General features: G+C 39.7%; 1 protein-coding gene across 3 annotated transcripts; it reads left to right on the top strand.

Moving 5' to 3' along the window:
- Nucleotides 1–275: 275 nt before the first annotated feature.
- STEAP1 (STEAP family member 1) lies at nucleotides 276–22,965 on the top strand. 3 transcript variants are annotated; one of them, XM_074266586.1, is made up of 6 exons: nucleotides 276–476; nucleotides 11,147–11,273; nucleotides 12,476–12,568; nucleotides 16,870–17,382; nucleotides 18,255–18,419; nucleotides 22,665–22,965. In XM_074266586.1, the coding sequence occupies exons 3-6, from the start codon at nucleotides 12,530–12,532 to the stop codon at nucleotides 22,920–22,922; spliced, it is 975 nt and encodes a 324-aa protein (XP_074122687.1). In that variant the 5' UTR covers nucleotides 276–476; nucleotides 11,147–11,273; nucleotides 12,476–12,529; the 3' UTR covers nucleotides 22,923–22,965. The 3 variants fall into 3 exon arrangements, with proteins under 3 accessions (XP_074122687.1, XP_074122686.1, XP_074122685.1); XM_074266585.1 differs by lacking the exon at nucleotides 276–476 and adding an exon at nucleotides 10,341–10,393 and having other exon boundaries at nucleotides 11,174–11,273; XM_074266584.1 differs by lacking the exons at nucleotides 276–476; nucleotides 11,147–11,273 and adding an exon at nucleotides 12,249–12,340.
- The last annotated feature ends 363 nt before the right edge of the window (nucleotides 22,966–23,328 follow it).

Here is a 23,328-nt window from a genome sequence, read left to right as displayed (position 1 = left end):
TCGGGGCTGGGACCGGGGCAGGAGGGCATCGGGACAGCTCGCACGTCTTCGGGCCATGCGGGCGCGCGGCGCCGGGAGCCACGGGGGAAGATGGGAAGAACTCAGGACAAGCTGAAGACCTGAGAACTTTCCTTGGAGAGGGGCGGGTCGGGGAATCGCGGGTAGGGGCGGGGCTTGGGCTGGTGGGCGGGGTTCCGGAGGGGTGACTGGCAGAGAGGAGGGGAGGGGAGGGGAGGGGAAGGGTATTTGACCCGCGGGGAGGAGGAGAGGGGAGCCAGTGTGGAGCCGGCGGCCGCTGCGGGTAGCCGAGATTGATGTGGCCGGCTGGGTCTCCTGGGGAAGCCGGGCTGTCCCAAGGAGCAGGGCCGGGCGGGGGCAGCGGGAGCGGGGCAGGACCCTCCAGGACCAGGCGAGCTGCTGCCGGAGAGCCCCGGGGCCGGGAGCGGGTGAGTGCAGCTTTTCCCCTCCTGCCTCGCGTTGCTGGGTCCCGGGGCTCCGGAGCGCCCGGCTCGGAGGTCAGGAAGGCGATGACCAAATGTTTGCCTGGGCTGGAGCTCCCTTACGCCTGGCGCCCTGGGGGAGCGCCCGGAGCCCGCGGCTCGCCGGGGACGGAGGGGGCGGAGGCGGCCGCCGGCTCTCCGGGGAGCGAATGAACGGCCGCGGGAGAAAGCCTCAGGCTGTCTGGGAACGAGCCCCACGTGTTCTCTCGCTTCCTCTGGTCCGCCGGGTCTCGGCCGGGACAGGGGCGTTTTGCTTAGAGTAGTCAGTCAGTCAGTCAACAAGCGGGGCGCGGGGCGGACAGCCCCCGGACCTGCGACGGCTCCGGCGCCCACCCCCACCCCCGTGGCTGAGGAAACCACCCTCGGGGCCGATCCCTAAACGGCGCAGGGGATGGCGCGCCGGGCCGGGATCAGGAGACGGCGCCCCGAGCCAGCCCCTAACGCTGCACTTGGGACCCCGTTTGCCTCAGTTTCCAAATCTGAAAAATGGGCTGGAGAAGGGAATGGCAGACCACCCCGATGTCTTTGCCAAGAAAACTCCCAATGGGGTCACGGAGACAACTGAACAAAAGCAACAATTCTTTAGTATTCCCACTCAGAGATGGCGTCCCTTCCGTGTGAATATAAATGTTTCACTAACCAAGTAGTAGAAAAGACTGGGCCCTAAAAACGGCCTGAAATACATTAACCCGTCCCTCTTTTTTCTCCTTTTTATTATTTAAATAATACACTTTCTGATGAATTACAACTTCCCCCCCCCCCCCCCCCCGCTGAGGCTGGGGTGAAGTGACTTGCCCAGGGTCACACAGCCAGGACGTGTTAAGTGTCTGAGGCCAGGTTTGATCTCCGGTCCTCCACTGCGCCCCCTAGCGGCCCCGACTTACATCTTTTAAAAAAAAAAAAATCTAACGTGTTTATATACAAAGGTTAACCAGACTGTACAGTGAAGTCTGGAATCAGGAAGATCTGAGGTAAATGTGGAACTTCCTAGTGGTGTGACCCCAAACAAGTCACCGACCGCCTCAGTTTCCCCGACTGTAAAATGGAACAGCATCTGTCCCACAGGATTCTTGCGAGAATCAAACATTTGTAGAGCCCCGCCACATAGTAGGTCCTGTAAAAATGCTCATCTCCCTAATCTTTTCCAGTTTTATCCCTACTTCTTATTTTAACCCTTTCTTGTAACAAAGGAGACATTCAAGGAAAAATAAAGGACAAAAAAGGTATAGACGTGGCCTGAGGGAAGGCAAGAATAGATAGCCCAGCGTGTCTTCCTTCCTTCTCAGTGAAGACTGGCTCCTACACAGAGAAGGGAGAGGTCCAGCCAGAGACTCTGCTCTCCTCAGAGAAAGGCTACACGGGCCTACAATTACATCTCTCCGGTCCCTTGTTGGCCCAGGAGAAGTAATTTTCAGGTGTGAGCCATAGTCCTGATCTCTGCGCCTCAATGGAAAAGGGGAGACCCACGCAGTATGAACATCATTAATATTAAATAAAAACAATAATTAATGTTGATTTTTAATTAATGTTTTATTAATATTAATCATTTCTACCAAGGCCAGTTCCACAAAGAACACACAGATAAGGTGCAAACCCATTTATCTCAGGATATAGCAAGACAGACATTAGAAGGGAAAAAAGTGTAGCTAGAATTCACACCAGACAGTCCCGAGTGAAAGTGTAACAAGGTAGCGCAGCTCAAGCAAAAGAGGAATTCTCAGGTCCCATCCCATCCCAACTCTGAGGGAATTCCCCCGTCTCCAATGGAGGTAGAGAGATGATGGAGATTATAAGCTCCTCTCTGTCAGCTTTTTCCCAGTCTCTCTCCTGAACAGAAGTTAGAGTGTTACCTCTTCTTTCCTAAAAGTGGCCGAAAAAACAGGATCTTTCTTCAGTTCAGCCCTGGCCTTCCCACAATAAGCAGTTTCCACCAATGAAAAGAGAGTCCCTTTTGAGCCCGTGGCTACATTGGGATTTTCTGTGTTCCTGATTTCTTACAGGACGATTATAAATATGTACCGTGTGCCTGTGTGGAATTACACTCTTAAAGGCCGTTAGCCATTTATAACTTTTACTTCAAAGAGCCATGATTCTGTATGAGCACATCCTCTGCCAAAGCTGATTTCACCCTCTCTATATTACTTAATAGATGATCTTTGGACGTTGCTATGGTCCCAAGAATTATTAATCTCCAGCCAACCTAGTGAGGAAGCTGCCCAGACTTAGCCAAGCTGTTCTTCAGGCAACTGGCAGGCAATCCATCTGAAAGCCCATGTTCCAAGCCCCTCTGGCTTGGCCCAGCCCGCTGGGCTTAAAGTTCATGAGGCGGTGGTAACGGCACAGGAGGGAAAAGGCCAACTCAGTAGTGGGCTGCACTGAGAGGAATAAGGAGATGGTAGCCCCAGTGTTCTGTCCTGCTCAGAGCGCATCTAAAGTGTTCAGTGATTAGGTCTGAGGGGCAAGTTCAGGAAGGACTTTGAATACGTAGAGAACACCCAGAGGAGGTTCACCAGGATGGTAGAAAGCCTTAAGTCTATTCCACATGACGACTGGTAACAGGCACTGGAAGTGTTTATCAACTAATCAGTCTTTTTAAATTTTACTTTATTCTTAATTTGTGGAATAAAACAAGCATTTTCATAACATAGATAATAAAAAAATTGCTGATGAAATCACCAATCTATTCCTTTTAAATATACAACAAAGTAAATTCCTTTTTTTTTCTTCCCTCTGATCCCTACAGATGGCCATCATTAGATACAAATATTTGTGTACGATTATTCTATACCTATTTCTATTGATCAGTTCTTTCTCTGGATGCAGATAATGAGCATTTCTTAAGTACATATAAGATATGTAAAATATGATAATAAATCATAATCTTGAAATCCCCCTATTCAATTATGAGACCCCATATGGGGTTACGAGACACGGTTTAAGAAGCTGGGTGTAGACAGTGAAAATGGGGTAATGCCCTTAGTAGTAGGGATAGAGAAGAAAGACCTGAAAAAGAGAGATTTGAGCTGCATCTTAAAAGAAGCTAGAAAAGCTAAGAGAGAGATCACTCCAGATATGGCCAAAACCCAGTGAAAAAGCAAAGATATATTGATATACATTTGCTAGTAGATATAGATATATAGATAGAATATATTATATAAGATTTACATAAAGTATATAGTTGGTATATAGCATATAGTATATATACATATATAGTATATAATTGGTATATAGAATATATATCCATATATAGTATATAGTTAGTATGTAACATATATATAATATTTAGTATATAGTTGTTTTGTAATATTTATACATCTAGTATGTTATAGTATATATGTATGTTTGTATATATAATAAAGAGAAAGATGTAGTTGGGACATAGTGTTTGAGGTAATTTCAGTAGGCCTTAGTCACTGAGTCATGGAGTATGGAGGGGAATAAGTGTAGCCAGATGGGAAAGGTAGGAAGAAACCAAGTAATGAATGATATTTAGATGTCAAACTTTTGATCCTAGCGGAAGTAGGGAAGCACTGGAGTTTGCCAGGCTCGGGGAGGACACAGATGTAAGATCACCCGGGCACCTGAGGGACAGGGACAGCAGCCATCAGGCTACTGCAGGTGAGGGGGTGATTCCAGCATCAGAGGGGAGCTCAAGGTGTACAGGAATGAGGTTCTGTGGCAGATCAGTGGTTCTCGGCAGCTGTGGGGAGTGAAGGAGAAGGAGTCCCAGATGACATGGAGGCGCAAGCCCAAGAGGATGGACAGTAACTGGGAAATTAGGGAGAGGGGATGGTTTGGGGGAAAGGTGATGAATTAGGACCTGGATATGTTGTTGAATTGGAGGGGACTGTGGGACATCCAGTGGGAGACGTCCAAGAAGCAGTTGGTGATGTGAAGCTGGAGCTGGAGCGAGAGAGGTTAAGGCTGGACCTAGAGATCTGGGAATCATCCACCTGGAGATGATAATTAAACCCAGAAAGCTGATGAGATCTTCGAGGAAGGTGGCAAAGAAGCTGGAAAACAAGGGCCAGAGGAAACATGACTGTTGTCTTCCAAGTATCTGAAGGGCCATCACAGGGAGGAAATGATGAGTTTCCCCTGGGCTCCAGAAGACAGAAGTATGAGCAACAGGTGGAAGATGTCATCCGGCTGCAATCAGCATGCACCAAAGCTTACTATGGGTCAGGCCTGCATCAAGCACTCAAGTGAGGCAAAAGCAGGAACATGGTCCCTGACCTCAATGTGCTACCATTCGTATGGGCAAGATGACACGTCCATAGAAGATATAGATAGCGTAAATAGGAGGAAACCTTGGGGGAAGAGACAGACAGAAAGAAAAACTGGAGAGACAGAGACAGAGAGACAGGAAAGAGAGAGAGAGAGACAGAGGCAGATGGAGAGAGAGAGAGAGGGAAAGAGGAAGGGAGGGAAAGAGAGACAGAAGGACATGAAAGAGGGAGAGAGATGGAGGTAAAGAGGAAGGGAAGAGACAGACAGAAAGAAAGACTGCAGAGACAGAGAGACAGGAAAGAGAGAGAGAGACAGAGGCAGATGGAGAGAGAGAGAGAGGGAAAGAGGAAGGGAGGGAAAGAGAGACAGAGGACATGAAAGAGGGAGAGAGATGGAGGTAAAGAGGAAGGGAAGAGACAGACAGAAAGAAAGACTGCAGAGACAGAGACAGAGAGACAGGAAAGAGAGAGAGAGACAGAGGCAGATGGAGAGAGAGAGAGAGGGAAAGAGGAAGGGAGGGAAAGAGAGACAGAAGGACATGAAAGAGGGAGAGAGATGGAGGTAAAGAGGAAGGGAAGAGACAGACAGAAAGAAAGACTGCAGAGACAGAGACAGAGAGACAGGAAAGAGAGAGAGAGACAGAGGCAGATGGAGAGAGAGAGAGAGGGAAAGAGGAAGGGAGGGAAAGAGAGACAGAGGACATGAAAGAGGGAGAGAGATGGAGGTAAAGAGGAAGGGAAGAAGAGAGACAGGAAAGAAAGAGACAGAAACAGAAAGGAAGAAGGGAGAGAAAAGGAGAAAGAGAGGGAGGGAAGGAGAAAGAGTAGGGGAGGGAGACAGACAGGAGAGAAAGAGGGAGACAGATAAAAGGAGTCAGTGGAGGGAGAGAAAGAAATAGAGACAAAGAGAGAGAGGGAGGAAAAGAAGGAGGAAAGGAGAGAGAAAAGGGGAGGGAGAAAGAGACAGAGAAAGGGGAGGAAGAGAGAGGAGAGGGGGGAAAGCACTGGAAAATTCCTATTAGAATTGTCCAGAAATAGAATGAACTACTTTGGGAAGTAGTGAATTTGCCCCCACAGAGTCTTTCCTTGGCCAAAAAGCTTGCAGTAGACTCTTTTTCAGACATTGGGAGAGCAGGGAGCCTTCCAGCCCTAAAATTCTGTGACTTCCCCAGAGTTTGAGCTCTGCAGACTCAGACTCCAAGAACTTCCACAACTCATGGGGATTTTGGTGGATGAATATTAAATAGGAGGGGAAAGGGAAATGCTTAGAAAAACAGCAAATGAAAAATCTGCCTTTCCCAGCTGAATGAAACAAGTGTACCCAAGTAATTATAGGAAGGCTTGGAAATGTAACGCAGCCCACAGTGTACTCTAGTCATTCAGTCTCCTTCAACATAAGCAGGAGCCAGTTATGGCTGAGTCAATATTTAGTACAAACTGCAGTCCAACAATCCTGCAACAGCCAAATGAAATGGAAAATATTCCAAGAACAGCAGGAGTCAATCCCTGTCGCTCCTAACACCTAGATACTGTAATGCCTTCTGCCCAGTTGCTCAATCCCAGGTTTCTCTGCTTAAAAGGAGAAAAATCAGCAGGAGTAAAGAAAATATATGAAGACTGCTACTTGTTGTGATTATCAATGTCTGGGAACAAGCAAAGACTTATTTGACTGCAGCCTGGGAGATTTACTGTACTTTGTGCTGGATACGCCCCATTTTACTCTTCACCCCCACATTTAGCTTTTTGCCCTGGGTTTTCTTTGACAGTGCTTTCCAAACGGCCTCCCAACTCTCCCATTCTAGTAGTAGGATGCAAACTGGCCCATTTCATAAAGCTACCTTTATATTGTATGTAAATAGTGTAAAATATAAAAAGTAGTGTATTACATGTAGTATGAAATATAAAAGTAGTGTAATTGTATATAAATAGTGTAAAATATAAAAAGTAGTGTATTATATGTAAATAGTGTAAAATATAAAAGTAGTATATTGTATATAGCGTAAAATATAAAAATAGTGTATTGTATGTAAATAGTATAAAATATAAAAAGTAGTGCATTATATATAAATAATGTAAAATATAAAAAATAGTGTATTATATGTAAATAGTGGCCCTAGCACTGCCAAACTGGAGGGTGCCCCCTGAGAAGAGCCCTGCTTTATTTTCCCCCTCAGTATCATGGCCCAAAACAACTTGGTACTAGCTCTTAGATGAAGCAGGCTCTAGAGCACAAACTAAAAGAATTGTCTTCATCTTTTCCCTCCTCTCTGCCATCTTTTTTCTCCTCTACCATTTCTTCCTCATAATAACAGTTGATTTTTCATTCCAACGTCCAGCTCTTTATTGAGTCCAGCCCTCTACAAACATCTGATGGAGTTTCCTGAGAAATAATCCCATTCAGAAGCCTAGCTACATATGCCCTGAGGGCTAGGAATTTTGGTGCAGGGATGGGAGAGGATTACCACAAGCCAGGGCCATGGGGAATGGTATAAAGTGTCCCCTTAGTTAGGGAGTAACTAAGTTAGGGAGTGCAGAATGGAAAAACTTACCCGTCTGACACCTTCCTACTTGAGCTCGTTACTTTTCTTATAAGGTGCTAATTCTGTTGTTCCTACCTTGCTAAATCCGGGCCCAGACCCGGATGACTCAATCTTCCAACTCCAAATCTGATCGCATACGCTTATTAGTTTACTATGGTTGGGTGATCTGGGCAAGTCACTTAATCATGATTGCCTCTGTTTCCTCAGCCGTAAAATGAGCTGGAGAAGAGACTGGCAGACCAGGGCAGTCTCCCTGCCAAGAAAACCCCAAATGAGCCTTGACAAGAAGCGACTGAACGACAACTAAACAAGACTTTAAGGGCTTTCAGGCCCTCTAAATCTGGTCTTCCAGTTGGCCCTGTCCAGTGGGCCCACAAGAATTATAATTCTTGGGTCATGATTTGAAATAATCCATTGCAGAAAATGAAGGCAATGCAATCTTTTGGGGAACATCATGGATAGATACATGACAGAACTATTTCTGGTCAAGCTTATTAGCACCTAGCCCAGCAGCCAGAACAGGTTGGAAATGAACAAATATAGGGAATTCAGAGTTTATACACACTGTGACACAGTTAGAAAAACCCTTTTATACTGAAACTCATTTGGTATGCAAGGCAGAATCAGTCAAATGAACATTGCATTTCAATCACTGCTCACCTGGCAAATGTTGAGACAAAAATTATGCAATAATTGATGGCAGCTATTTCCTAACTTCATAAGCTTGGCTTCCCCAAAGGGGATGTAAATTCAGATATATTATATAGGGTTTGATGAGGAAAAAAATCATAAAACATGAAAGTAATGTAAATATCCCTGTGTTAATGTGGCCTTTGTTCCATTTACTTTTCAGCATTAATGTTACCTTTAAAACATCAAAGAATGTAATGTTTGTTTTAATAGAATGATTTTTATTCCTGACCCAGCCACATGCTTTTAATGTAACGCTGGACAAGATTCTCTCTTCATAGTGCAATATCTCATAAATAGGATATAATATCCTCGAGGGCAAGAATTATCTCTTAAATTTTCTTATATCCTACTCAGTTCTCAATTCAGGGATGATATATGGGAAACACTGAATAAATATTTTCTTGTCTGTTTGGATTTTTCCTCTATTCCAAATAAATATTCTAAAAATATAAGTAGTAGTTAAAATAAAGGGTTACCATCCTAAAGATAATGAATTCATTCATTTGAAAAAGCTAGATTTAAAGTGATTTAAAGTCATTTAGTCAAACTCATTTTTTTTAATCAGGGAAAATAAGGCCTATTTAAGTTAAGTGATTTTCCCAAGATTACCCAGAAAACAAGTAGAAGAGTTGAGAGTCTCACCCAGATTCTCTGTCTTCAAATCTAACATTTTACACAATTCACTGTTTTTATGCATTCATTTTTCAGCCACATCTCTCTCTTCATTACCCCATTTGGGGTTTCCTTGGCAAAGGAAAGTGGTATAGTTTGCCATTTCTTTCTCCAATTCATTTTGCAGATAAGGAAACTAAGCTAATGAACAGGGTGAAGTGACTTGCCTAGAGTCACACAGCAAGTACATCTGAAGCCACATTTGAACCCAGGAAGATGCTCCAGGCCCAGAATTCTACCCACTGCCTCTCCAACAAGAAAAAGCATTATATCCGTAGATTATGATAATGCAAAATGCTAACGTTGTTTAAAAAAAAAAAAAAAAAGGTCTTTATGGGAAAGGTAGCATTTGAGTTGGGTAGGATGTCAGTATATGAGATAAAGGGGAAGGCATACATAGGTAGGACAGGATAATTATGTGCAGTTAATGTTAAAAGGTAAGATTACACCAGTCTGTGGAGGGCCTTGGATGGCAGGTAGAAGAATGTGACCTTTTGAAGAAAGAATGAACATCCAGATTATTTTATTCAGAAGATTAATCCAGCAAGATTATGGATCACGTCAGAGGAAGCAGAACATGAAGATGCAAGAGATGGGTTACCATTGAAAAAAATAAAGAAAAACAATTGCAATTGTCAGGATGCAATGAGGAGCTTTAATATGGAAATGGCAATGGGATTAGAAAGAAGATGGATCCCAGAGGAATTCTGGAGTATTGAAAGGGAAGTGAGGGATCAGGAAAGTCATTGAGTGAATGAAGAGGTTACTACCAGTCAGAGGCAGTAGCAAGTTTGGGGGTGAAAAAAAAGTTTTGTGTAGTGCTGGGGAGGAGTCTTCGAGGTACTTTGAGAAATGGAGATGAATTTGCCTTTTCTTTATTATTTATTTATGTTTAGGCATCTTGGGTGAAATTTTCAAATTAAAATCCCGGGACAACTTGTTGGTGCAGTGGATAGAGCATCAGCCCTGAAGTCAGGAGTTCCTGAGTTCAAATCTGGTCTCAGACACTTAACCTTCCTAGCTGTGTAACCCTGGACAAGTCACTTAACCCCAATTGCCTCAAGGGGAAAATCCTAGGCATTATACAGTAAAATTTTGTCATATAGATCACCTTCCATTATTAAAAAAAAAAAGTTAAAGGGAGAGAGTATTTTTTGACAGATGGACTTCAGGTTCAGAATTATTATGGTTTATCAATACTGAGTACCTGTAGATACAGATTCCAGTACAAATACATTAAAGTGACATTCTAGTGGAAGCTCAGAATGTATTGGTGACTGCTGCTAATAAATCCAAGGTTGTGGCTTTAGTATCCACATAGTCCCAGACTACAATATTTGTTGAACCTTTAAAACAAATTGAATAAATCATAGAATTAGAAACTGAATAAACTTTATAAATCATTTAAGCCAAACCTCTGCTTACAGATGAGGAAACTAAATTTCAAAATTGTGAAATGACTTGCCCAAGATTATACAGCTGTCAAGTTTCCAATAGAAAATACATTGGAAAGTCTTCTGACCTTTCAAATTTCATAAAGTCATTCTCTCCACAAGAGAAGGGGAGGAGATGGAGGCTTAATCCTCCTCCTTCCAAGCAGTTGTCTTTCAGGTCCTTCAGTGGAACTGTGCCCCAACTTGGCTCCCAAGTTTGGAATCCTAGATTTTAATCTTCTTTTATCCGAACTCTACAGGGTTTGACTTTGAACCTTCAACCAACCATAAGTTTTATACCTGAGTTGCCATCTGCTCTTGTTCAGGTATTACCAATTTAAACCTTTGATTCATGATTGATTCTATAACCCAATCAAAAATCTGTTCTTATTTAATAAAAGTATCTGGACATAGAGCATCTCACTAGTTCTATTCATTGGGATTGAGAGTTAGGAATTCACCTGCCCTTACTCAAGACTCAGTAGCCTTTCCCCTGAAGCAGGCTATATTCCCATGCTTTTGGTCATGTTACTTTACAAAAGGAACTGCTTTGTTTCTTGATGGGCTATCTGAAAATCCTTCTAAAATTAAGTTAAGAACCTTCTAACATAAATGGAATAAGCTCATCAGTGAGATAATAAGTGAGCTTGCAGTCACTGCAAACATAACAAAAGGTGAATAACCAGGTGTTGGGGCTATTGTAAAAGAAGACTCCTACATTGGTTGACAAGTTGGACTAAATGAAGTCTAAGATTCCTTCATACTCAGGTTCTGGTGCTTCTGCCCCCTAAGGGGACCAGGTGAGAGCCAGCAGCTCATCTACCTGCCGGGAAAACCAACTTGGGACACAGCCCATATTTAGAGCCCTGCATCTGCAGGAAGGTGAAAGGGGCAGGTGATATCTCAAACAAGTTTCATCGCATGGAAAAGACCAAACTTAATAATAGTTTGTTTCTTAATTTTCCAGGCCAGCCCACAGAACATAGCGAACCCACCAAACCTGAAGTTGAATGCTAATAAGGCTATTTTGAATATACCTATTATATTTTATGATGTCATTTCTATGGTAAAGAGTTCAGAAACATTCTTTCCTGCCCTTCTCCTAGGTAACTCCTGCCCCTCCTGGATACCCATAATTAAACTCCACACACCTCTGCATCTGTAGAGAAGATACCTCTGAACAATTCTGTGACAACCAAAGAGCAGGTACCTTTCTCTATCATTTTTTCTCTGGATATTTCAAACTAGATAATGGCCAGTTCGCAAAAAAATGAGGAGATGGACTTCTATTCCTAATCTTTCACCATCATGTATAAAATAGTTTGTTAACTGTCAGATGTCAAAAATGCTTATATAAATGTGTATATTTTATCATATATATATATATATATATATATATGATATAGATGGTATATACATTATATATATGATGGGGAAAAGGGACCAAACCTGTGATTTTACTAAGGTGAATGTTTCCTTATTTCAGTGTGTACTTTTATTTCAACTCCTGCGTGAGGAATTGCCCTCCACCAAGGCAGACCTGCTCTATAGTTAATACTTGTACCTAGAGCAGTAATATTAGGATCTCCATGGGCCACATATTGACTTCATTTTAAAATTTAATATTATTTGCTTTGCATTGTATTTTTATTTATTTTGTTAAATATTTCCTAATTACATTTTAATCTGGTTCAGCCTGCACTGGGGAGACCTGAGAGACTGTGATTAATTCAGTCGCACACAACCAGCGTGTGTCAAAAAATGCTCTGGAATTCAGGTGTTCCTGACCTCAAGCCTGGCTCTCTATCAACTACATTATGCAACTTGTATAATTACAAACAACCACATAAACACATAAATTTTGTGGTAGACAAATTTGTGATTGAATTCATATAGAGGACTCTTGATGGGCAGCTAGATGGTACAGTGGGTAGAGCATCAGGCCCGGAGTCAGAAAAACTCGTCTTCCTGAATTCAAATCCAGCCCCTCTCATACTAGTTTTGTGACTTTAAGCAATTTCCTTAACTTCCTCCTCTGTTAAATGGATAGGAGAAGGAAATGGCAAATCATTCCAGGATCTTTGCCAAGAAAACCCCAAACAGGTGAAAAAGAGTCACGTATTACTGAAAAATACAAATTAGCAAATGCTCTGCAACTGTGACTTCAGTTATTTAGTCAATATGTGTCAAAGGGAATACCCAAATCCAAGTCTTTCTTCCCCAGAAGTCGACCCTCCATCCCCACAAAACTTCCTGGGGGTGCCCACATTATGGTCAGTAGGCCTCTATGGCCTGTTGAATTGCAATAGTTCTACCACAGTTCACAAAATGATCCATCACACTGTATTATAATGAAAATAATTGTTTTGATTAATACACATTTCTTATTTCACTGTCTTATATTTCAGATTTTCCCAGGATGGAAAATAGAAAAGATATCAAAACAAGAGGAACTTTGTGAAATGAAGCCGAGGGAGAAGATGGAAGAACATGATCACTTGGTAAAAATAATAACAATAATTAATCCAATTTTGATTTATAGCAACAATAATAATAGTAGGACGAATGGCATTTATGGTTCATAATCACTTTAATTATTATTTCATTTGTTTCTCACGAGACCTGTATAAGTCAGATATTATTAGCGTCTTTATTGTTATAGACAAAGAAACTGAAACTTTCATTAAATGACTTTTCCAAGGTCATAGTGCTAACAAATGGCAACAACAAAACAAACAAACAAACCAAAAAAAAAAAAAAAAAAAAAAAAACAGCTGACATAGCAATCATATAAAGTAGCCAAAGATAATATTCTATACCCAGTGTCATACACTGTGTTCTGGGAACCAAGATTAGTCATTGCATCATCCAAGTTCATTTGCCTTTTAGTGATGCATTCATTTATATTATGATCTCTTTGTATATTATTCTCTGAAATATTATTTCTTTTTTATTTATTTATTTACTTTTTTTTTTTTGGCTGAGGCAATTGGGATTAAGTGACTTGCTCAGAATCATATAGACAGGAGTTCTAAGTATTAAGTATCTGAGGTCAGATTTGAACTCAGGTCTTTTTGACTTCAGAGCTGGTGCTCTATCCACTGTGCCCAGAGAATCTAATTTCTTTGCCCTTCATTACTTCATACAATGTTTCTCTTAATTCCTCATTTCTTAGGATGCAATAAATTTCATTGCATTCACATGCAACAATTGCTTAGACATTATAGAACTGTCCTTTCTGTCTTTACTCTCTTTAAGGTATATTCCCAGGTGAATCCCGGGGTTTCCTTTATTTTTCTTGCAAAATTTCAATTTATTTTCCAGAATTGCTTGACAAATTTGCAACTCCAGCAATAGTACATTTCTATGCCTCTCTTATTGCCCCCTATATTATTTCTGTATTTAGTCACCCTTTGCCTATTTTGATGGCTGGGATGGATGTAAGGTAAAACCTCATGGTTTTAATTTGCATTTGTGTTCATATTAGTGACTTGGAACATTCATGTGGTGGTTGATAGTTTACACTTCTTTTGAAAATTGTTCATATCCTTTGATCACTCATCTATTGGGGAACACTCTCAGTCTTATAAATTTGTTTCACTTCCCTATATTTTGGATACCAGACTTTGATCAGAATGTTTGATGCAAATATTTTTTTCCCAACTCACCTGCTTATCTTATTTGACTTGTATTCATTTCGTTTGTGCAAAGACAATGACATTTTATAAAATTAAAATTGTATATTTTTTCTTTTGTGATTTCCCTTCTCCTTTCCTAGGGAATGAATTCTGTCCTGAACTATAGTTGTGAAACGTACCTTATTCTTTCTACTATATTTTATGATGGGTCCTTTTATAATTTGGCTGCCAGTCCATTTGAAGCTTATTGATGTTAATATCCTTTCTGAGAGACCACAGCCATTTCCTTAGCACTTGCTCACTTTTATGTACTACTCACAGGTCACAAAGCATTTTTTCACAGCAAGCTTGTGAGAAAGGTAGTAGTATGAGTATTATTATCCCCATTTTTGTAAATGAAGAAACTGATATTCAGAAGTAGATAACTAATACTCAAGTATTATTAGTCTTTTCTGTGTTCCTCAATGACTATTATGAGAAAAGGAAAAGGGGGAAAAACAGCCTAAATGTTCATTTAAACACAGAATGTAGAATTAGATCTGATTTTTCATTCCTACCAATTTCATAAACATCATACATTCCAGTCATGCCAGAAGAACTTGTCAACTATACAGTAAAAACCCAAATATTTGTATTGAGAGAATGCTAAATTTGAAGTCAGAGGATCTAAGTTCAAATCTCAATTCTGCAATTTATTGACTTTTTATGTTGAGTAAATCATTTAGTCCTGTTTCCTCATCTGTAAAACAAGTGATGATGACTTCATAATTCCCCTTCCAGTTCTAACATCTGTGATTTTTTAAGTTCATCCATAAAAGGTCACAAATCCTATGTCTACCCCATATCCCCAAGATTAACTATTCCCTCTCTATAAAGCTGTTGGAAGGAAAAGTGGCAGGGAATTTGGGAGGGAAAAGAGGAGTTTATGATAATTTAGAAATGTATATATTAATTGGATAACTTTATTAAGACATCCCTGATGTATTCATCCTCAACCATGCTAATATGCACACCTGCATTGATGTGATTTGCATTTTAAAGTTAATTATATAATTTTCTGCCCCTGAATTCTTCTCAACGCATAAGAAAACCTGCCAAAGTTCATTTGCATACTTCTTTTTGATATCCAGATAGGATATAAACTTCATCAACTCCTTTGAAAATAGAAAAAACATCCCTTTTAAAAGTAGTCAAGATTTAAAGTAATCCCCAAATATTAGCAGAGATTTTCCTACAAAAGGGTACTAGGAAGCTCCATGTAGTTATAAAGTGAGGAAGATGACACTTTGAAAAAAATAATTTTTATTTAAAACCAGAAGATTGGAAATAAGCAGTCTGTGACTCTTAAGATTATGGAGACCACACCACAATGAAAACTCACCAAATTCAAGTGAAAAATCTTGCCATAAAGTAGCAGAACAAGAAAAAACAACTGAGGCTAGCCCAAAATTTCTTTCTGGGTAATTTCAAAAATGTTTGCTACATTGGTTCATTGGGATGGGAATGGGGAACACAAAATTCTGGAATTCAGGCAATCTTGAAAGCCTCAGAAGTACACACCATCTGTCACCCACTCTAAAGCACATGGATTCACCAGGCTAGACTTTCAAGGCAGCTTGTGGAAGTAGGAAGCAGTATTGTACTCCACTTTCCTGAGTGCCTCATTTTCCTCATATTAGAACAGAAATTATTATGCTCTAAACTTACCCCCTTACAAATTAAATGAGAAAATGTTTACAAATGAGAAAAATGTTTATAAATTCTAAAGCATTATAAAAACATATTCCTATAAATTCATATTTTATTTGACTTAAGTACAAATCAGGCCACATACCTTTCTATCAGTCCTTAGCTAAGTTGTTCTAGAAACAAAATCACAGTATTAGAACATAAAGTAGAAGCCATACTCTTGGAAAAATACTTTTTTTATTGTTCAGTCATGTCTAATTCTTCATGACCCCGTTTGGGGTATTCTTGGCAAAGATACTGAAATGGTTTGCATTTCTTCCTACAGCTCATTTTACAGATGAGGAAACTGAGGCAAAGAGGGTGAAGTGGCTTGCCTGAGGCCCCATAGTCAGAAGATGAGTCTTCCTAATTCCAGGGCTGTCGCTCTATCCATTTCACCAACTACTGCCCATATACATTCCTCTCCACTCCACCATATTGCTTCTCATTGTTACTAATACTCAAGTATTATTAATGTTTTTTATGTTTCTTAATGACTATTATGAGAAAAGGAAAAAGGGGAAAGACAACTTAAGTATATTACCCATGTTCATTTAAATGCAGAAGGTAGAATCAGATCTGACTTTTCATTCCCACCAATTTCATAAACATCATACTTTAGAATTTAGTATGAATCAAACAAGATACTTATTAATCCGTTAGCACAGTACCTAGCATACAGCAAGCACTATATAAATATTTATCCTGTCCCCTTCCCTTCAAAAAGAATAAATAGTAAGATGAAAGTGAACTCTAAACTATATCAGCATTCACTAACTAGAACTAAAAAAGGGCCTTTTTATGAAAAGTTGAGCACTGAAGTCCTGCTCTGAGTGTTCCCCATTCCCATCCCAATGAACCAATGTAGCAAACATTTTTGAAATTACCCAGAAAGTCCTACTCACTATGGCATGGAGACCTGCCCAGGGTTTTATCACCCAGAACATAAGTGCTGGCAAGCCCTGACCCCCTGGAGCTGGGCACCCAGGCCAGGGAAAGGTGTGAACCTAAGGGTCTGGCTGGCTCCCCACCACTTGTCAGATTTACGACCCACCTTCTGCTTGTGGTCCACAGTACTCCTAAGTGAGACCTAAACCTGATTAAAATGTAACTAGGAAATGTTTCACACAAAAAAATAAATAAAAATAAAATACCACAGATAATGTTGACTTGTGTTTTTCTGAGTCATTATGGGGATTATAAAGATCTGTTTCTATTTGAATTGACACTATATAGAGTAACAATGTATTTGACAACAGCAATCCTTAAAGACCATTTACTGATATTAAAGGGAGCGTGATCTCTTGGTGGACGAATGCTGAGTCCCAGAAATTATAAAATTCCACCTGAGTGTCTGAATTATAACCAGTTGATGATATGAGCCCTTCACTACCTTCTCTAACTTTCCTCAGGATATTTCTTTCTCTTTCTTTCAGACAAAGGACTCCAGAGATAGCAGCAGCCCAAAGACACCTGACCTCTTCCATTTACATCAAATGACTGGCTTCGATGGCTTTGAGTGCCCTGCAGGCCTAAACCACACACAGGAGCTCTTTCCACAATGGCGGCTGCCCATCAAGATGGCAGCCATCATAGCCCTCCTGACCTTCCTTTACACTTGCCTAAGGGACGTCATCCACCCCTTAGTAATGACCGGAGCGCACTTTTTCTATAAGATTCCAATCTTAGTCATCAACAAAGTTTTGCCAGTGGTTTCCATCACTCTCTTGGCTCTGGTTTATTTGCCCGGGATCATTGCCGCAGCTTTCCAGCTTCGTAATGGAACCAAGTATAAGAGATTTCCAGATTGGCTGAACAAGTGGATGCTGGCGAGGAAGCAATTTGGACTTCTCAGCTTCTTTTTTGCCTCACTGCATGCAATTTACAGTTTATCCTATCCGATGAGGAGGTCTTACAGATACAAACTGCTAAACTGGGCCTATGAGCAGGTATGGCTCTCACTGGAGTACAATAGGAAAGTTCTGTATCATTAGTATAATGTAGTATAGTATAATCTTTAAAGAGTTTCACAAATGTGTGTTTTTATTATTATTTCCACTTGTTTTTGTTTTTAAATAAGAGTATACATCTAAATCAATGGGAAAGGCCTTCAGAAACCATCCAATCCCACCACATTGGTTTTGAAAATCAAAAAATCTCCAAGGTTCATGGAAGTTAAGCTATTTTCCCAAGTTTAGAATGGGAGCCCATGTTGTGACTTCTGAGCTTCTGGAACCTCTGTACCACAACGCCTTCTTAAAAGCAAAAATCAGGAGAGTTGTGGATTCAGATTTCATAACTGAGCCTCCCATCAGCTTCCTCACTGTCACAAGCTCTTGTCCTTTGGCTGTCTCGTCTGTGAATCACACCACGATGAATCATGTTGCCATCCACACACACACCAGTCCCTCTCTTGCTCTAGCTCCTTCCTCCAGTCTGGGCTCACCTGGGGCCGGGAGCGCATGTGGGTCACTGGCTGGCTGTCCCATAGAGAGTAAGTAGCAAAGCCATCACCTGAACCTAATTCTTCTGACTCCACATTCAGTATCTTATCCAGTGACCCTTCCTAGTTGGAAGGCCAGGCCTGGAGTTAGTTTTATCTTTATAAATTCAAAAAAATTATAAATTATCTTTATAAATTCAAAGCTAGTTATTTAACTCTATTTGCCTCAGTTTATTCATCTGTCAAAAGAGCTGGAGAAGGAAAATGACCTTTGCTGGTATCTTTGCCAAGAAAACTCCAAATAATGTCAAGAGAGTCAGACATGACAGAACTGACTGAACAGACAGATTCTTCCTTTCCTCTTTGCTTCTCTTATAGGTCCAACAGAATAAAGAAGATGCCTGGGTGGAGCATGATGTTTGGAGAATGGAAATTTATGTATCTCTAGGAATTGTGGGGCTTGCTTTGTTGGCCCTACTGGCAGTGACCTCCATTCCATCCGTCAGCAACTCCCTGACCTGGAGAGAATTTCACTATATTCAGGTACATAGTAAAGAAAATAATAAGATCTCAAGAATACATCTTTTCTCTGCATTCCTAAAATGGCCAATATATTGACTCCTTAACCCACAGAATCATTTCTAATTTTCCTCTATACAGTATCTGGCACATAGTAGGGTATTGAATAAATTGGTTGGTTGAAACAAATGTTCCACCCTTTTATTCTATTAGTAAATATAATTAAAATTTGCATTTATGTCTTTTTCTTCCTGTTCCTAAAAGCAAAACCAAAAATAAACAAAACAGAACACACATTAAAAAAAAAAAAAAAACCTGACTGGATATAAAAGGACCAGTTTTATAATATAACACAAACAAGGCCCTTCCCTACATGGAACGACTGGAAACTTGCTGGCCATGTTATTCAACTCTCTTATTCCTGTTATCCTCAAACATGACTTTGAAGAAATCTGTCCAAACTCTATTCTTCTTATCTGGAAACAAAAACAGACTTTCTCCTGAGACACCTCCCTCCCACTCCCATTTATCCTTTCTTTTCCATTTCAGTCTATGTGAAAATAGTTATCTAAAAAAAGAAAACTTTCACGGTTTAGATATGAAAGAGACCTTGGAAATTATCTAGTCCACAGTTTTTTAACCATTTATGTGTTGTGAATCCTATTGGCAATCTGCCAAGACTTGTATACCCTCTCTGGGAACAACTATATTAAATTCATAAAATAAAGTGTATATGATTACAGAAGATTGACATCACTGTATCAAATTCATTCAAAGTTATTCAATCAATTGAATCAATAGGATTGATTTGATATGTTATCATTAATATATTTTAGCAGTCCATATCTCCCTCCCCTAGGTTAGGAAACATGGATCTGAGACAATTCACTTATTTATGGATAAGGAAATTGCTTCCTTGAAATTCCTAATGTTATCAGGGCCAAACAGAGACCTTTCAGTCAACAAATGAACAAGCCTTTATTGAATATCTCCTATGTACCAGGCTTTGTTGAGCACTGGCAATACAAAGACAAAAAATGGAGCAGCCATTGATAGTTTGGATTCATTTCACATTATTCCCTTTCATGCCCTTTCTGTTGTAATCAAATTGACCTATTCTCTCTTTCCGATATGGGACATCTCCCACCTCCATGCTTTTGCCCATGTTGTTCCCCTCCAAGTCTACAATGCCTTCTCTCCTCACTTTGCTCCTTAAAGTCTTTAGCTTCCTTCAGAGGACATGTTACATGCCAAGAATTTCTGGAGACCTTTCTGGATTTGTCATCTGCTTTCTCAAAATGTCTCAAAATTTCTACTTCTCTGTATATAAGCCATATATATACTCAGATCTCAATGTAACAAACTCCTTAAGGTCAAGGACTTCGTTTTCCCTTGTACTCAGTGCTTAACAAATATTTAAAAATTAAAATTAAAAAAGCAATTTTTAAAAAAATTGAATTAAATGGAATTGTAGAGTAAGATTCCCCTGATCTAGTTCAGACAGAGGCACTTATAGAATTATTTTCAAATGATTCTGATGTGATGATTTGGGTAACCACTTGGAGGGATGACTTCATAGAAAGATATGTCCCTTTTCACACCCCCACACTTCCCCTACAGGATTAGGCTGGAAGCCTCAGCTTTCTGCCAATGGTCTTAAATTCTCCACATTCTTGCTCAGCTCTTAATTAAGATCTTTGGAAATTCTTTAAGTCCTGTAGGGTTGGGGTTTTTTTAATCTCAGCTTTGTCAGACCCCCAGAATACATCCAGTACTTCCCAGGCTTAAGCTGTAACTACAGATCACCTTATGTCAACTGAGCCCACACTGGATAGTAAAGAACTGGGATGAGTAAAACTTAGAACCATGATGTCCCACTTCCCGAAGGTCCAGAATCCAGGATTATCCGAATAGTGGAAGTAACTGTCTCTTAAAAGAGACATGGACATCAAATTTGCCACTGCATCCTAGGACCGTGGAACTTTTCCATCTCACTAGCAGCTGTTGTCTCCTCATTTAAATGTGAATCCCAAGAAGGCATGTCTTTTCTATTTTCATCCCCTGTACTGAGCATAGTACTTTGCAAAATATAAGTGCTTAATAAATGCTTTGTTCATGAATACATCCATTCACCTCCCTCTGCTCCACCCCCTATCTATGATAGTAATGATACATCATCCCTTCTGCCAGTTATCTGAAAAATTATTGCAGCAAAATTTGTTCTGAAGATTTGCATCTGAAAAAAAGAGTGAAATCCAATGATTTAGTTCTTTGTTATGAATTTGTAGTGCTGAGTAAAAGCCAACTGGATCCATTCCTATAAGAGTTCATCAGAAATACAGTCATCCAAAATAACTGAACATTCCACTGTCAGGAAGCTACACAGTTGTCGAGGTCAAGTAGTGTTCAAAAGAAGGGAGAGATGAAGGAAAGATTGAAAAAGGAAGGAAAATAGGAGTAATGAGAGCACACTACATTGGAAAAAGGACTGATTCTAGAGAGAACCTATATTTTAACCTGGGCTCATCAATTACCACCATTGGGAAAGTCCCTTAATTTTGCCTGGTTTCAGTTTTCTCATCAATAAAATAAATGGATTGAACCAGTTGGCTTCTGAGGTCCCTTCCAAGTATACTCCAAGTGTACATGTGAACTCTATGAGGAAGTCTTCAAATATGTCTACATAGAGCTCTGCCTTTTTGTAAGAGCCCTGCAGAAAATTGGGTCCAAATTTTATGATACTGGACAAATTGTTTGTCTTCATCTGTAAAATTAGAAACTTTTATATCCTTGAATAAATGTCACATGAGCTCATTATCCTGCCTGGTAAACTAGTGATTAAAAAAGACTAAGTCATCCAAAGGAATGGAACATTTCACTATTGGGATCCTACAAAGTTTTAGAGGTCAAGAAATGGTTTAAAAAACAGGAGGGAAAGACAGAAAAATATACTAATGTTCTAGTTTATGTCTAAAGTCTTTTTTATCCTACTAACATTGTATTATTGTATAATCCAGATAAAACTAGAACATCATTTTATAGATTAAGCTATGTGTCTTGGTCACTGTTGAATGACATTTGTAGTTTTCATCTGGATCCTAAATTCACATAGGAATGTGGAGCTAAAAGGAATTTTAGTCCTAATCTAATCCATGTTATCAGTGAGGAAACTGCAGACTACTGACCCAATTTGTCTAAGATTATCCAATTGGTTGATGGTAGAGTAAGCTTCAAAAACTAGTCTCCTGGCTCCAAAAAGAGTGTTCTTTCTACTCTGTGATGGTGGGACTGGCTGTGGACATGTCTGCCAAGCTGACATCTCTATTCCATCAGCAAAATGACAAGAACACCACAAACTTGATTACTGTGACTGTCTCCAGGATTGATTCGGATCAGGATAGCCAAATTGATCTGGTTTTATTAATCTTCTGCCTGAGCAGCTGGAAGCAGGAGATAGCTCACTACATGGGGTGATTTGAAAACAAATTGGATTTTCTCCTCCCCCCCCAAGCCCCTTACCTCATATAGTTCCTGAGATTTCAGTCCTGGTGATCCTTAAAAAGTTTTTTAGTATACAGGAAGTTTCTGTTAAAATGAAATTATCTCCAGAAAAAATATGATTAGTTATACCTATATTGGAAACTGAATATTCTTTGAAACTGGCATGGATTTCCAAATTGTGGAAATTTGTGGCAAATGAGATCTGTTATATCCTTCTTGAATAAAAGGGCCTTTTAAGAAATATAACATTTTCTCCAGCCAATAATTTTCCTAGTCCTCCCTACAATATTATGATTTCCTTCATTTTGAAAGTCCTGTAAGCACTTTATACATATTAAATACATTGTCATTTCTAGCAGTATAAAATTTCTCAACCAAAATGGCTTTACTTTAAAAAGTAAAATGAAGAGAATTCACTAATCTTTAATAAACATTTATTAAGATATGAGAAGCTTCAACAAACATCAGTGAAGGGGCCTCTATTTGCAGAGCACCATGCTAAGCATTTGGAAGAGATATAAAGATAACAAGGTCTCTGACTCATAATATGAGCTCTTAATAAGTGACTGGACATGTACACAAGTCATTAAAAACTGTTTAATGTCTATATATTCTGGTACCAATAATGAGTTTTTGTGCTATACCTTGATTTATGGCAACAATGAAAGGTAAGTTCAATTCCTCTAAAATTGGAAGTTTGACCATTAATGATTAACTATCATTGTACCTATTTTTGCTGGACTAATTTTTTTCCCTCTTCCCTCACAGAGCAAGTTGGGCATCTTTTGCCTTTTACTGGGCACGATTCATGCGTTGATTTTTGCCTGGAACAAATGGGTGGATGTAAAGCAGTTTGTATGGTACACTCCTCCAACTTTTATGATAGCAATTTTACTTCCCGTTGTTGTCCTGACATGTAAATTCACATTGCTCCTTCCGTGCTTTAGGAAGAGGATCCAAAAAATAAGACATGGCTGGGAAGATCCCACTAAAATAAATAAAGCTGAAATAGCTTTCCACCTCTAAAACACATGGATTTTTGCCAAATATTAAATTCTCCTATCACAAAGCTTTTCGATTTGTATTTATGTTTTATAAAGGAACTTTCAATTTCTTAATTAGTTTGCTGTCTCTTTATTGGAGGTACAGTTTAAGCTTTTGGGCTTCTTCACCAACTAAATTCAAACCAAAAATTCATTCTATATACACATATACATACATACATGTGTGTATGGATGAATATACATATGTGTGTATATATGTGTAATATATTAGATCCAGAACAAGGCAAAACAAAACAATTCACCTACAGTTTATGCTGTGTTCACGAAGCAGTTTCCATAAGCCCAGAAAATGGGGCTTGATGAATCTTCTGTCATATCTGGATTGATCACACCCCTTTAGGATTGCAGAAATTCAGAGCTCTTTAAAA

Source organism: Sminthopsis crassicaudata, chromosome 5, assembly GCF_048593235.1.
Source record: "Sminthopsis crassicaudata isolate SCR6 chromosome 5, ASM4859323v1, whole genome shotgun sequence".
Lineage (NCBI taxonomy): Eukaryota > Metazoa > Chordata > Mammalia > Dasyuromorphia > Dasyuridae > Sminthopsis > Sminthopsis crassicaudata.
This window is presented reverse-complemented; position numbering and strand designations above follow the sequence as displayed.